Raw genomic sequence first — 16,936 nt, forward strand, 5'->3', positions numbered from 1 at the left:
AATGAAAAAATAAAAATATTCTTATATCTTTTTTACATATTTCATCATTTTCTTGCTATATATTGATAATATTTAGTTTTAAGTGTAAGTCATCAGAAGGATTTGAATTACTTAAATCATTTTAAAATTTTAAGATTATTTAAGGCATGGTACTGTGGTAAATTTATATTCCAGTCTATACCACGAGCTTCATTTTTAATGTTGAGGAAAATAGCATTCTCAGAAGGAATTTTCTTTTCTTATCTTAGTATGACAGGAACCTGAGGTGTAAAATAATAAGTCTGTACATTGTATTAAAAAACAAAACAAAACTCAAAAACTATATTATTAACCTCATGAGTAAGTAGACCAGGGGATTTTTCCATATTTCAGTAAGATTTCTAATCAACTGTTCTTGTTAATATCTACTGATTGAATAAGGTCAAGGATAAGCTTAGACTCAGAGGTGATTTTAGATATAATGAAAGGAATTGATGAAAAATTAAAATTACTATTTTTTATGTAACTATGTAACATATGAAAGTGCTAAATAAATCATTACATGTCTTACTGTTTTGTCTGGTATGTAAGAAGCTAGTTGTTTTTTCCTTTTTTTTAAACTAAAAATGGAGAATATTATGTGGTGCTTTTTGTCTCTTGCCAAAGCATGTAGTTTTGTGTTACTGGATAGAGTCTCACAGGGTAAGGATATACATTAATATATTTGTTTTACTATATTTTGAAATCTCTAGTTTACGGAGAACTGTGGAAGACAGGAATGTTTGAACGAATGTCTCTGCAGACAGATGAAGATGAACACAGTATTGAAATGCATTTGCCTTATACAGCTAAAGCCATGGAAAGGTATATTAATTAATATAAGAAATCCCAGAGAAATCATGGATATTAATTTCTTTGGAATTATTTTAACTAGGGTGAGATAATCATTAGGGTAAAGAGTTTTAAAATTTTTGTTGAAATAAAAATTTGGGATTGGATTTTCTGAATGTGGATTGAAGTTGGTTTTGAGTAGTTTGCCTATGAAGGCTTAACGTGTAAAGTGACATGGTTGTCTTATTAGGTAGAAATATTAAAAGAAAAAAACAACAACGTGTGTGTGTGTGTTTGTGTGTATTGATTTGCCTGTTATCTTATTCATTATACATTCATTTATCTCAGAGTAACAATTACATTCTTTCATGTTATAGTGCTATAAGTAAGTAATCATAAAATTTTAGATTTGGAAGTAACTTTGGAGGTAATTTATTTCAGCCTTAATCAAAGTACATGAATCTCTATTATAAAAGAGATTATTGTATAATAATATATAGTAAAAGAGATTATCTAAATATAATATAGATCTGTTATAAAAGAGATCTCTTTTATAAAAAGTGCTTGACAGATTTTTATTTGGTACCTGCTAAAAGGTCTTCTAGTGATAGGGTGTTCACTAGACTATAAGTAGAGTGAAGACAGGGACAATATCTATTTTGTTTTCCACTTATACCCCAGTGCCTAGCACAACGCCTGTCACGTAGTAGTCAATTTATTTTGGTAAAATGAAAGAATTGTTTTAAGAGCTTTCTTTCTTCTTTTAGGGCAATATTCAAATTAGGAAGTTTTCCTTTTATAGGTCACATTTCTCTAATTTTTTCAACCATTTCCTTTATATGGACTTAATATTCCATATGTAGTTTGACTAGTTCTAAATATGGTGAGATTATTCCTTCTCTGGTCCTCATTACTGTATTCTCTTAGGAAAATAAGTAGTGCATTATAGGTTTTCAGTAAATATTTGTCAATTAAATGCATTAATGAAGTCTGAGATTATCTAAGCAGTTATTATGCTGATATGGCCTACCTTACTATTGTCTGATATACTTGTGGTCAGCTCAAACCCCAAGGCTTTTTTATAGTGTTAAGCTGGATTATTTCTCCTCTTGTACTTTTGTGGTTGATTTCTTTTTAACCCTAAATGTGTTTGTCTCTTCAGTTATTTCTGTTTAATTTTTCCATGTTGCTTTTATTCCATTATTGCAGTTTTGGGGGTTATTTCCACTCTTAATTCTGTTATCAAAGTATTATTTACTTCTCTCAGTCTTATGTTATCCACATCTTTTCACAATGATAACTATGAGGAATTAACATAAACCTGAAGAAGTTTCCAAAAATAGTGTGATATTAAATTATAAGCAGTATAATTTTAGGTTAATTATTTTAATACATTCTAATTCTTTAGACGTTATTAAACCAATATAGGCTGTTTAAGTTTTGGAATCCTAGTGTAATCAGAACATCCCATTCTTCAACTACATAGGACAGTAGAAAACTTTCATTAGTTGCTGAAATGTTTGCGTATTTTGTCATAAGAAAATATATTTTAGACTTAATAAATTTCAATACAATAGGACCAGTAAACTGCCAACAGTATCCTTAAGGAAGCTTTAATAAAATAACATTTTTGTTGTTATTTCAAAAGTAAAACAGGCATAATGTGGTAATTTAGGAAAATAGAAATTTGAAACCAGTGAACAAAATTTTTGTTCATAATTTTCTATTAAATAGTGTTAAATAACCACTTTTAAGTATATCACTTCTCAAGAAAACCTTCCCTACATCTCAGATTACATTAGGATTCCTAATACTGACTCTTAGAGAGTACCTAGTACTTTTCCTTTGTAGTCTTTGCTGCGCTCACTACCTGTATCAGTCTTTCATTACTGAGTAACAAATTGCCTCAAAGCTTAGTGACTTAAAATCATAACTATTTTATTGCTCACAATTTTTGGATCAGGAGTTTGAGTAGGGAATACCTTGCTCTGGTCCACAAGATACTGACTGAGATGGCTGGAGTGGGCCTTGAGGATCCAAGATGGCCTTAGTGCTGGCTTTTACTTGAGACACCTCATCTGTTCTCTAGATGGCCTGTTTGTTTACCAACCAGGGCTTTTCTATTTTCTTGGTTTCTCTGTAGAAGGATAGTCTGGATTTCTTTACATGGTGATTCTGGATAACAAGAGAAAAAAACCAGAAGTTTCTTGGCCCATTAAGGCCTAGGCCTGAAACTACATAGTATCATTTCAACTGCATTTTGTTTTTCAAAGGAGAAATAGATGCCACCTCTTGACAGGAGGAGTAGCATATGTGTACAGGAGTAGGAGGTATTGTTGCCAGCCATCTTTGCAGATGGCTACCACAATTCTTCCTCTGGTGGACAATTCACATTTCTCCAACATGGAGGGCACCCCCAGCTCTCCTAAGATGCCCAGAAATCTCATCCAGTTATGACCTCAGTTCGAAGTCCATTATCTTATGATCTGCATTAGGTTGGGATATGGATGAGGCTCCTTGGGTGTAGCTCTTTTTGATTTGGATACCTGTGCACTAAGAAGGCAAGTCTCCCCCTCACCCTCCCAATACACTCAGTATACAGTTTTGAGACAAGGACAGTAAAGCACAACAGTTACTTCCGTTGCAGAGTGAAAGAATGGGAAGCATGTAGTAGTCGCTGGTCCAAAGCAATTCTGAACTCTAACCAGGAAATAGAAAATATCCTTGATTATGGCTTGGTTCTGTCTTCTGGTAGTGGCTTCATAATTCATTACAGATGGTTCCTGACTTATGATGATTCCACTTAAGATTTTTTGGCTTTTTGATGTTGTGAAAGTGATACATATTAAGTAGAAACTGTACTTCGAATTTTGAATTTTGATCTTTTCCCAGGCTAGCAATGTGTGTGCTTACTCTCTCATGTTTCTGGGCAGTGGCAGTGAGTCGCAGCACCCAGGCAGCCTCATGATCACAAGGGTGAACAACCGGTACACTTAAAATCCTCTGTACCAAGACAACCATTCTGTTTTTCATTTTCAGTACAGTATTCAATAAATTACATGAGAGATTCAACACTTTATTATGAAAAAGGCTTCGTGTTAGATGATTTGCCCAACTGTAGACTAATGTAAATGTTCTAAGCACATTTAATGTAGGCTAGGCTAAGCTATGATGTTTAGTAGGTTAGGTGTGTTAAATGTATTTTCAACTTACAGTGGGTTTATTGAGACTTAACCCCATTTAAGTTGAGGAAGACCTGTATTATTCTTAGCTCTTGACTGGATCCTTTCGGCTTTTGGCTCTCCTCTCTGAGTCATTTTTACTTTTCCATAAGAAATGGGCCTTGTTTGCATCTAAGCAGCAGTTTTAGTCTGCTTCATGTATGTGACAGTTTAAGAGCCTAAAGGCCTCTTTTTATTTGGAACAGTGTTTTGTTTTGTTTTTTAGTACAAACTGATTGAACTCCATTAAACACTTTATGGGTTTTCTGTACATCAGATTATAAGTGCGTTCCATTAGACAAAAGTCACATCCACAGTTCTTTCTGAGACAGGCTTCTTTCTACTTTGGATCTCAAGTTAGGGGCCTGGAGTTTCTTAGAAGCCCTTTTACCTGCCTGAGAGAGTATACAAGCACTGTCTTAAGTCTTCCTGAGGTCCTAATACATTTTACAGATGCGTTTTGATTTGATGCCTCTGAGCCCATGTTCTTGGTAGCACTGTGGATTTGATCTTTGTCCTTATGCTGTTTCTTTGACAGTTTTCTGCTATCTGTAGAGGCTAGCGATGAGAAAGTTATTTTCCAACCAAGCAACTCCTGGTTGGAAATATTTCTTTTAAATTCTGCTTATAATTCTTTAGCTCATGTTTTTCTTCTTGTACCTTCTCATACTTGGCTGTAAAGAAGCCATTGACACTTTGAATATTTTGTCTGGAAATCTTCTTAGCTATTTTTAATCTTTAAGTGTATTTTTAATCTTCTAAGTTACGTTATGCTAATTGTTCTCCCAGTAAATAATATGGATAACCCTATTTCTAGCCTCCTATAGCAGTGTCCTTACTGCTTATCCAGTTTCCAGGCTCCTTGTTGCCCTTTCAACTTCCACCTATCTCTGTGTCCACAAAGCCAATATTATATTTTTTAGGTTTCTCTTACAGTAATATACTTTCCAGGTGCTATGTTTTGGTCTCAGTTATCTATTGCAGGATGGCATATCACCTTAAAGTACCTTTTTTTTTTTTTGCTTATGATTCTTTGGGCTAGAAATTTGGTCAGGGATGAGTGGCAACCAGTCATCTCTGTTTTATCTGCTGCCAGTTGAGACAGGTTGACTTAAGCTAGATGTTCCAAGGTGCTCTCACTTTCTGTTTGGGGCTATGATGCAGGTTGTCTGCTGGGCACCTTAGTTCTCATCTTGGTGCTATCTCCACTTGTTGTTACTCTTCCTTCAGGGCCTGTCTCTTACACATGGTTTCCCTTTCCTGCTGGACTATCCTGAAGTACATGGCAGTTCAGGGTAACAAGAAAACAAGTAGAAACTTCTAGGCCTCTTAATATTTAGGCTTGGAACTGGCACAGTATCACTTATGTTGCATTCTACTTGGCAAAGTAAGTTGGAAGGCTAGGTTCAAAGGGAAGGAGAAATTGGCTCTATACCTAATGGGAGGGGTGGCATGAGCATTCAGAAGTGGGAGGAATTTTGGTGATTATATTTGTAGACAACCTACCACAGTAGCACTGCAGTTAAATAGCTCTTTATCTCCCTTCTCTGGTACTTCCCTAACCTATTCCCTACTCCAGGGCAGCTAGTCTACCCTGTATCTTCTGTACTCATCTCAGTACCTGGTACACAAAAGGATCTCAATAATTAATTGTTGAATAAATTAATAACAATCTATTTTTAATACTTTTATTAAATATTTTTTCCAAAAATGAGATCAGTTTTTTTTTATTAACTGCTTTTCATATCATGAACCTATTTCCATGTCATTTTTTAAACTCCTTTTTATTGGATATACATAGGACTTTCTAGTGTATGTCTCTGTAATACTTCAATTGATCATTTAATTTTAAAACTTTTCCCTCATTTTTCACTACTATAAAAACAGGTTTAACAATTAAATATCTATTATTTATAATTTTCTTATTTTAAACAGATTTAAAAATGATATTCATTAGAGGTTATAGAGGAGAAAACATAAAATGACCCATAATCCCCTTGCTCAGTTAATTCTGTTGACATTTAAAAAATGGATGTACATGGTTTAAAAGTGTAAACAACATCAAGAAGTACAAAATGAGCAGTGAAAGCCGCTTTGCTTCTCCTCAACCAGTGTTTACTGACAGTAAAAATTATTATAGATATGCTAACATATATGTATGCATATGTTTGTGTATATACAATATATGTATAAGATTTATACATACACATGTTTTTGTGAAAATTAAAACATGTAAATAGGAGATGATATCTTAAGTATTTTATTCTGATCCTTTTTTTCCATATATTATCTTTACGATTGAAATTCATAGTTTTTGTTTTTTGTTTTTTTTTTGTGGTACACGGGCCTCTCACTGTCGTGGCCTCTCCCGTTGTGGAGCACAGGCTCCGGACGCGCAGGCTCAGCGGCCATGGCTCACGGGCCCAGCCGCTCTGCGGCATGTGAGATCTTCCCAGACCGGGGCATGAACCCATGTTCCCTGCATCGGCAGGCGGACTCTCAACCACTGCGCCACCAGGGAAGTCCAGAAATTCATAGTTTTTAATATTGCATATAATTACATTTGAGAGAGTTAAGTTCGGATATGTAGAAATCGTCTATCTTGAAAAAAACTGTTCACTCTTAAAATTAACAACATGATCCCACCTCTTCTTTTTCTTTGCATTTTACTGTTCAGTTATCTTTCGCCCCTTTTATTCCTTTCTCTATATCATTCCCATTTACTCTATTTACAGTTTAAATTTTTAATTGATTTCTGGGGTAATTTACATACTGTAAAATATTCTCTTTATGGCATAGAAGTCTGTGAATATTGATAAATGCAGAGTTGTAAATATTCACCACCGTCAAGATATAGAACAATTCCTTTGCCCTAATTTCAATGCTTTTCTTTTTTGTTCAGAAAAATGTGCAAAGTAAATAGAGTTCTTTAGTAACTTTCAAAGTGTTTGAGAAATATGACCCTATAAAAATGTTCATGTTGGGGCTTCCCTGGTGGCGCAGTGGTTGAGAGTCCGCCTGCAGATGGAGGGGACGTGGATTCGTGCCCTGGTCCGGGAGGGTCCCACATGCCGTGGAGCGGCTGGGCCGGTGAGCCTTGGCCGCTGGGCCTGCGCGTCCGGAGCCTGTGCTCCGCAGCGGGAGAGGCCACGGCAGTGGGAGGCCCGCGTACCGCAAAAAAAAAAAAAAGTTCATGTTCACTGTAAAAATATCATTATTATCTTGTTAGCCATATAATGCTTTTTGTTACTAATATTTTGGAACATGGGCAACTTGAAAGCACAGTACCATGTATTTAAATCTGTTTCATCTTATGTTTCAGGTTCTAGCCAATCTTAGAAATTCACCATGGTTAGGATTTGGTAACTTAGTACTTACACCATTATATATATCTAGAAAATCTTGATTTTGTATAGTTTAATCCAGATTGTTAAACCTAATTCTTGTAATTCTTGTGTTTATTTGTATTAATTATATTTTTGAGTTCCCTGAGTATGTCAGATGCCTTGTATGGTATTAATTACTATTAACTGAACATTTTTTCTATTTGTAACATCTTATACTAGTATAATACATTTGTGATAATTGATGAACCAACATTGATACATGATTATTAACTGAAGTTCATAGTTTAATTAAGGTTCACTCTTTGTGTTATATAGTTTATGGGTTTTGTGAAGTGCCTCATGTCATGTATCTACCATTATAGTACCCTGTAAAATAGTTTTACTGCCCTAAAAATCCCCTGTGCTTTACCTATTCGTCTTCTCCCCCCTCTCTACCTCCATCCAACCCCTGGTAACTGCTGATCTTTTTACTGTCTTCATAGTCATATAGTTTCTAGAATATCATGTAGTTGGAATCATGCAGTATGTAGCCTTTTCAGGTTGGCTTCTTTAACTTAGTAATATATTTTCAAGATTCCTTCATGTCTTTTTATGGCTTGGTAGCTTATTTTTCTTTATGTTGAATAATAGTCCATTTTATGGGTGTATCACAGTGTATCCATTTACCTATTAAGAGATTATTGATATACTTGGATTAATATCTGTTATATTTGTTACCATTTTCTGTTCATTGCCCTTGTTCTTTATTTCTTTTTTGACTTCCCCTTTTTCTTCTTGCTCAGGTTTTAATTGAGCATTTAATATGAATTCATTTTCTTTCCTCTCTTTGTATATTGATTATACTTCTTTTTACTTTGTTTAGTGGTTGCTTTAAAGTTTGCAACATACATTTGCAACTGATGCAAGTGTACTTTCAAGTAACACTGTGCTGATTCATGTAGTGCAAGTATCTTATAACAGAGTATTCCCGATTTCTCCTTCCTGTCCCTTATAACATTGTTATCATTCATAAGCTATAATTACCAAACACATTATTGCTATAATTATTTTGAACAATTGTTATCTGTTGGATCAATTAAGAATAAGAAAAATAAAATAAACGAAAGATGTTATTTTACATTCTTTTATCCCTCTCTAATGTGCTTCCTTTCTTTTATGTCGATATGAGTTTATGACCTATATCATTTTCCTTGTCTCAGAAGGACTTTTTGGCAGTTTATAGCTCTGATTTTATTTTATTTATTTTAAAATACTTATTTATTTGGCTGTATTGGGTCTTAGTAGTGGCGTGCGGGTTCTTCTCTAGATGTGGTGCACAGGCTCCAGAGCACATGGGCTCAGTAGTGCGGCCCTCAGGTTTAGTTGCCCCGCAGCATGTAGGATCTTAGTTCCCCAACCAGGGATCAAACCCGCTTCCCCTGCATTGGAAGGCAGATTCTTAACCACTGGACCACCAGGGAAGTTCCTGATTTTATTATTTAAAACTTGTTATTTTGGGTTGGAAAAAGGATTTCTTTTCCTTTACCTTTGTCACTTCTCAGGAATACACAAGAGACTCCTTTTCCAATGTTGCTGTTAATCACAGATTAAGAATAATGTATTTTATTCATGGGGAGTAATTAAGTAGGCTAGTAAACAAAACTCATTTCGGCCCATAATCGTAATTCCCCCTGCCTTCAGTTTTACTAGTTATTGATGTAAAGATTTAATTTTTTTTTTTTTTTTTTTTGCGGTACTCGGGCCTCTCACTGTTGTGGCCTCTCCCGTTGCAGAGTACAGGCTCCAGACACGCGTAGGCTCAGTGGCCATGGCTCACGGGCCCAGCCGCTCCGTGGCATGTGGGATCTTCCCGGACCGGGGCATGAACCCGTGTCCCCTGCATCAGCAGGCGGACTCTCAACCACTGCGCCACCAGGGAAGCCCTGGTTTTTGTTTTTAAGGTGACATTTACTCTCAAAATTTTGGTTAATCTGAATTTTTCCGGTATTAGTAGAGTTGCCTAATTGTGCAAGGAATGACAGGTGATACAAAATAAGTAAATATTTTGTGTTTCCTCAGCATATAGTCTAGTAGGAGAGATAACTATATAAATAAATGTAATATAATTCAAAATGTAATAAGTACGATTGAAGAGTTTATAGGAACAGAAAAGGGGGGGTGTAGGTGATAACTGAGGGGAGCACAGAAGGCTTTGTGAGAAGGTGATATTTGAGTGGACTTTGAGGATGGCTATAATTTTCACAGAATGGGGCAGAATTTTTTGAGGGAAAGGGAGTACTGTAAATACAAAGTATAGGAGTAAGAAAGCCCAGGGCTTATTTTAAGAACAGAAAATTATTCGACTTAGCTTGCAGGAGTTACAGAAGGCTGAGCTAGTAACTGAGGTCTGTCTGTAGATGTTTTTTGGCCTGTTAGAAAAAGTTAGAAAAAGTTTTTTCACAGATATGAATGTTTTTAGTTGGATATTGGTCCTGCCACTTCCTGTTATCTTATACCTTATCTGACTTTTCACACATATATGATACCAACGTGGGACTGGAGACATTTGAATAGGTAACTTTGTAGAGGTGTAGAGTAAGAGGGCCAAGATTAGAAAGTTGGAAAGTAGGTTGGAACAGGATTATGAAGGGTATTGAATGTCATTTTAAGATATTTGTATTTCATTCCATGATTGGTATAGAGCTAGTAAAAGTTCCTCAGCAAAAGAGAGAGATGATTAGAACTTGACTATAAGAGTGTTACTCTTTGATGGCCTGATGGTACTGTGAAGGATGGATTAGAATTGGAAGAGGCTGATAGAAATAGTTTAGAAATCACGGGGGCTTTGAACTAACGTAGTGGTGGATAGGGTAGCAGACTGAGCAGATTATGGGAGACATTTAAAGGTTAGAATGAGCAAAACTTGGTAAATATTTCTATGTGGTAGAGTAAGATAATTTTAAGATAAGTTTAAGGCCTAAGAGTATACAATTATCAGAGATGGTAAAGCTGTTAAGTTTTAGGTGTAAACCCGGGTGTAATTTTAGTAGAGCATAGGGCATGGAAATAAATGTTGACTTGTTTCTTTCAAAATACTAGAATGTCTCTATAATTCTGACAGCAGACTTGGGCCAATTTATCATAGGACTCTTGCTTCAAATGGTTGAGTTTCCAAAACAGAGTTTAGTACGATTCTCTGGTACCTGAAATATGCCTGCTCTTGTAAAACCTTTCTAATCAGTATTCCTACTGGAATGGAAATTCAGAAAGATAAAACCTTTGAAATTAGTTTTGATAATCTCATTAGATTCACCTACCTGATCCAACAGTAAAGATTTATAATGACTTAATGGTAATTTTAGTTGTCATTGACAGCTAGTTTACCTTCTCCCTTTTCCCTTTTCTTTCCCTTCCCCAGTTTCCCTTTTTCATGAACATAGAAGTTTCCTTTTGAGTATTACCTGTATCCGGAAGAGAGCATTTTTTAGAATTATAGATAGAACATGGAGAATCTCTGGAATAATAAGTACAAATTCTCTGTTGGTCATAATGGAATAATTTTAGTTTCTATGACCATGAAAAGGATGAGCAAGAGGTAGCATAAGACATTTGAGAAGATTGGGATGTATTTTATTTTTATTAGAGTAAAGATTTTTTTATATTTACATATGTTTTGTCCTCTTTTTTCCCTATGAATATTTTCTGTCTAAAAGAGGAGAGGAGGGTAAATTATATAGTGATATTATTGTGGCAACAGCCTCAGCACCTTAGGGATAAGAATAATTTTTCTTCTGACTGGCTTAGTTATTATTTATTTATTTGGTTGCACTGGGTCTTAGTTGTGGCAGGCGGGCTCCTTAGTTGTGGCTTGCCAGCTCCTTAGTTGTGGCATGCAGACTCTTAGTTGCAGCATGCAGACTCTTAGTTGCAGCATGCATGTGGGATCTAGTTCCCCAACCAGGGATTGAACCCGGGCCCCCTGTATTGGGAACACGGAGTCTTAACCACTGTGCCACCAGGGAAGTACCTATGATTTTTTTTTTAAATTCTCACCTGAGTAGCTCTGGACTGCTTCTAAAATCTTTGGGAAGTTGGAACTTGTATAGAAAAGAAATTTCTCATGTTCATCAATGTTGTTCAGGGGAGAAATATTCAGATTAATGCCATAGAAAGAATAAGCAAATAACTATTTGTATACAGTATTTCATCTAGTTTAAAATGTCATCAATTTTAAGATTTCAGTTACTTATATATCACTAATTAAGTAAAAACACTGTCATTTAAATTGTTTTCTTATCACTTAGAATATTCATATTAGAGTTCACATTTTTTCCTTCTGATGAGGACTTTTAAGATCTACTCTTAGCAAGTTTCGAATATTCAATAGCGTTATTAACTGTAGCATTAACTGTAGAACTGTTAGCTACAAATTCACATTTTTATATTAGAATTTTTACATTAGAATTTAGACTTTTTGTGCTCTGTACCATTAAGAGCATTGGTGATACGGTGATATTGTTTTTTAAAAAATATTTGTTTATTTATTTATTTGGCTGTGCTGGGTCTTAGTTGCGGCATGTGGGATCTTTGTTCCAGCACGTGGGATCTTAGTTGTGGCACGCGGAACCTTTTAGTTGTGGCATGCGGGATCTTTAGTTGCGGCATGTGGGATCTAGTTCCCTGACCAGCGATCGAACCCAGGCACCCTGCGTTGGGAGTGCGGAGTCTTAGCCACTGGACCACCAGGGAAGTCCCAATATTGTTTGTTTGGTTTTTTAAAATTTTTATTTATTTATGGCTGCACTGGGTCTTCATTGCTGTGCGCGAGCCTTCTCTAGTTCTCTGTTGTTGCAGGGCACAGGCTCTAGGTGCGTGGGTTTCAGTGGTTAAGACGTGTAGGTTTCAGTGGTTGAGGCACGTGGGCTCAGCAGTTGGCAGGCAGATTCTTAACCAGTGCACCACCACGGAAGCCCATATTGTTTGTTTTTAAAGAGAGTGCTTCACTATTGGTTCTGGGATTTCAATTATCGTTTGTTACACATCTTGGATATAGTAATTTTCTGCAGCATGGGTTAAAGTATAGGACAGAAAAAGGGATAAAACTTTCATCTACATTACTAAAGTGCTCACAAGAGTTTTGCAAGGTACATTTTATTAACTCTGTTTTTACTGATGACAGTTGAGGCTTAGGGTAGGTTAAGTAACCTGGTGCAAGTAGCACAGTTTGCAAGTGGCAAAGATGGATTTCTTCTTCTTTTTTTAACAGTTTTATTGAAGTATGAAATATGAGTGATATCTTGTAAAATTCATCCACATAAGATTATAGCTCACTGATTTCTGATAAATTTATAGATTTGTGCAGACATCTCACAATCTAGTTTTAAAACAACATTTTTATCACCCAAAAAAGAAACCGTGTGTCCATTTGAGGGCAGTTCTTGCTCCCATTCTCAACCTTAGGCAACCATTTACCTTCTTTCTTTCTCTATAGATTTGTAGTTTTTGGAAATTTTAAATAAATGGAATCATACAAAATATAGTCTTTTGTGTCTGTCCTTTTTCACTTAGCATGCTGTTTTTGAGATTCATCCATGTTGCGGTATGTATCCATGGTTCATTCTTTTTATTGCCAAGTAGTTATTCCATTGTATGAATATGCCACATTTTGTTTAACCATTCACCAGTTAATGGACATTTGGATCATTTTCATTTTTGGCTATTAGGAATAATGATATAAACATTCTTGTACAAGTCTTTATGTGAACATATGTTTTCATTTCTCTTGAATAGTTACTTGGAAATGGAATTGCTGAGTCATATGATAAGTCTGTGTTTTAACTCTTTTAGAAACTGCCAAACTGTTTTTCAAAGTGATGACACTGTTTTATATTCCAGGAACAATGCATGAGGGTTCTGTTTCTCCACATTCTGTCCAGTACCTGTTATTGTCAGTCTTTTTATTACAACCATTCTGATAGATGTGTAGTGTAACCTCACTGTGGTGTTAATTTGCATCTCTCCAGTGACTTACGAAGTTGAGCAAGTTTTCAAATGATTATTAGTCATTCGTGTATCTTCTTTTGTCAAATGCCTATTCATATATTTTGCCCTAGTTTTAATTTGATAATTTATCTTTTTACTGAGTTACAAGATTTTATATATTCTGGACACAGGTTTTTTTATTCATATATATGATATGCAAAGATTTCCTCCCATTGTATGGCTTGTCTGTTTGTTTTCTTAATAGTGTCTGTTGAAGAGCAAACATTCTTGATGAATTTTTATCTTTTTTCTTTTCTTGTATGGATTCTGCTTTTGAATCCAGGGCCACATAGATTTTCTCTTCTTGAATGTGTTCTGCAGACCATATCTGGCCCACAGCTTGTTATTGTAATATTTTATTGGAACATAGTCACACCCATTCATTTACCTAATGACTATGGCTGCTTTCTCTTTACAGTGACAGTTGAGTAGTTTCTACAGATATTGTATGGCCCAGAAAACCTACAGTATGGCCCATTTCAAAAGATGTTTGCTGAACCCAGTTCTAGATGTGTTACGGTTTTAGATTATAGTTGTGGCTATTAACCAGTTTGTGTATGGTATGAGGTAAAGGTCTGAGTTCACTTTTTTTCTATGGATACGCAATTATCCCAGTACCATTTGTTGAAAAGTCTATCCTGTAAGTAATGAGTCATTTTCTTTTTGCTGCTTTCAAGATTTTCTCTTTGTCTTTGATTTTCATCAGTTTCATTATGGTGTACCTAGCTAGGTTGGGAATCTCTTTATACTTACCTACTTTGGGTTGTTTAGTTTTTTTTGATCTGAAGATTAATGTTTTTCATGAAATTTGGAAAGTTTTCAGCCATTATTTTTTTCTAATACTTTTACTGTAACTTTTCTGGGATTCCCATTGTGTGCATCCTCCTATGTTTGATATTGTATATATTAAGCATAGTTTCCTTTATTTCTTTGAACATATTTTTAATAACTTTTAAAATCTTTGTCTGCTAAATCTAATATCTGGTCCCATTTGGATACAGCTTCTACTTCCACTCCCACCCCCACCCTACGCCCAAGAGTGGGTCACAGGTTCCTTTTTCTTTGGCTCACAATTTTTTTCTTGAAACTGGACTTTTTACATTCTGGGTTGGCCAAAAAGTTTGTTTGTGTTTTTCCATAAGATCTTACAGAAAAAACGGAACGAACCTTTTAGCCAATCCAATAGTATATTATAGCAACTTTATTCTTTTTTTTTAAACCTTTTATTTTATATTATAGTCAATTAACAATGTTGTGATAGTTTCAGGTGTACAGCAGAGTGATTCAGTTATACATATACATGTATCTATTATTTTTCAAATACTTTTCCCATTTAGGTTGTTACATAATATTGAGCAGAGTTCCCTGTGCTATACAGTAGGTCCTTGTTGGTTATCCATTTTAAATATAGCAGTGTGTAGTGTCAGTCCCAAACTCCCTAAGTATCCCTCCCCTCTACCCTTCCCCCCTGGTAATCATAAGTTTGTTCTCTAAGTCTGTGAGTCTGTTTCTGTTTTGTAAATAAGTTCATTTGTACCTTTTTTTTTTTTTTTTTTTGCGGTACGAGGGCCTCTCACTGTTGTGGCCTCTCCCGTTGCGGAGCACAGGCTCAGCGGCCATGGCTCACAGGCCCAGCCACTCCGCGGCATGTGGGATCTTCCCGGACCGGGGCACGAACCTGTGTCCCCTGCATCGGCAGGCGGACTCTCAACCACTGCGCCACCAGGGAAGCCCCCGTTAATTTTTTTAAAAGTAACTTTCGTGGACTCTGTGTGGAATTTGTCTCTCTCACAGTATTTGGCTACTGATGTAACTCCTTAGCTTTTAAAAAATTCTTATTTATATTGTTTACCCTGGCTTTCTAGAGTTCACCCCTGTATTTGCACTGCTTAGTGCTTAGCTACTGTTTGTTTGGAGGTTGTGCTTAAACATGTTGAGCCTGTATACCTTTCACCCTCTGCTGCTGGATTGTGTATGTTTTGGGGAGCACATATGAAATTTTCAAGTTTGCCTCCTTTGCTTTCTGTTGGATCTTCTCTGGTCTCCCTGTGCATGTGTGGAGGTTTCCAGTCAGCCAGGGATGTGTAAGAGCTTGGTGTCTCTCAGGTCTCCACTTACCCTTGTGCTTGCTCTCATCCTTCCAATTACCTGGCATTTGGCGAGAGCTTAGGGCCTTATGGACCTCCCCTGCACACATGTGCTGCCTCCTGTTCAGCCAGGTCACCATCAGGGCATCTCTTCAGAATATATGCATTTATTCAGTCCCTATTCAGTCCCTATATGGGTCTCTCCTTTCCCAGACCTCCCTGTTAGATTTCTAGGTAGTCCTCAGGTTTGTGGCTTGCCCCAAATGATATGGTAATTTCAGGCAACAAAAGCTGCAGGATTTTCTGTTTCCTGCTGGGTGTGGGTATTCTGCTCTCTACTTCAAATCAAAGTCAGCTTCCTTCAGCGGTGAAGCTGCTGGTTTTCACAGGCAATCTCACCTTGCTTTCACCATAATGTTGGTGGAGCAGGGAAGGGAGATAGAGTCAGTTCCTGGTAAGATGCCAGACTTCCACTGTTCTTCCCAAGAAATCAGTTTATTTTTGATGAATAAACTCTTCTCACTGTGTTATTCGCCCTTGGTTGATTTCCAGAGCACAAAATGGTTGGTTTTTTTGACAGCTTTATCCAGTTTTTATAATTGTTATTTGAGGGCGAGATTTTATACTCCTTCACTAGGGAAGTCCAACTTCACAACTTGGATTCTAAAACCTAGGAATATTACATTTCAAAGCCAAATGCTCTTTTCTCTAAGTCATGCTTTGTGGGGATAGAGAACAACAAGCAATTTTTTAAAAAGAGAAATAACAAAGAGGTGGATGGATGAATCTTGATTCAGAGCTTAGATTTCTAAGTAGTATTAGACTTTTACCTCTGTGTAGATAGTTCAGACAGGTTAATTGAATAGTTTAGTGGCTGTTACGGAGAGGAGATGTGTCTGCTCAGAGTGAAGCAACTATTGTTGACAAAGTACTTTTCTTGTAGTATTCCTTACTTCATAACAGTTTTATGAAAAGGGTATTGTAATTATGATCATTTTACAAATAATATAAATTTTTAGGTTGGTAACTTACCTATGCTCTCAACATTTATTTGTATGTGATAGAGATAGTACTTGAGTCCATTTCTTCTGACTTCTTGTTTTTTATACTCTATATAACTGCTTCCCTACTATGTCATAATTACTTGCAGACTCTTTAATGATCTTAGTGTATTTATTTATGTAGGTAGTACTTGAAGTTAGAACAATTCATAACAATCTTCTTGAATTTTTACTAGCGCTCAAATTCTTTTCTTTCATATGATAATCACTCTTAACTTACTGAAGAGCCCCTATTCGTTCATGCAGTTGTTAAGCAAAGTGGTAAGAATCAGAGAAAGAGATATCCCATGGCAGCTTCCTCTGCCAGCTTCCTCTTTTTTTCTTACTCCATAGATGCAGATTCTGCCCAAGAAGCCCCTGCATTGCAGAGGGACTGGAGATCTGTATGA

The 16,936-nt window shown here is 36.0% G+C and overlaps 1 protein-coding gene across 1 annotated transcript in view; it reads left to right on the forward strand.

Moving 5' to 3' along the window:
• The window catches only part of MEMO1 (mediator of cell motility 1), a 107,800-nt gene that overhangs the window by 69,427 nt on the left and 21,437 nt on the right, over nt 1–16,936 (forward strand). Inside the window, exon 4 of the mRNA XM_029231852.1 lies at nt 732–843. Coding sequence (XP_029087685.1) covers nt 732–843 — 112 coding nt within the window. The remainder of the gene's footprint in view (nt 1–731; nt 844–16,936) is intronic.

Source organism: Monodon monoceros, unplaced genomic scaffold (genome assembly GCF_005190385.1).
Source record: "Monodon monoceros isolate NGI ecotype Baffin Bay Population unplaced genomic scaffold, NGI_Narwhal_1 Super_Scaffold_19, whole genome shotgun sequence".
Classification (NCBI taxonomy): Eukaryota; Metazoa; Chordata; class Mammalia; order Artiodactyla; family Monodontidae; genus Monodon; species Monodon monoceros.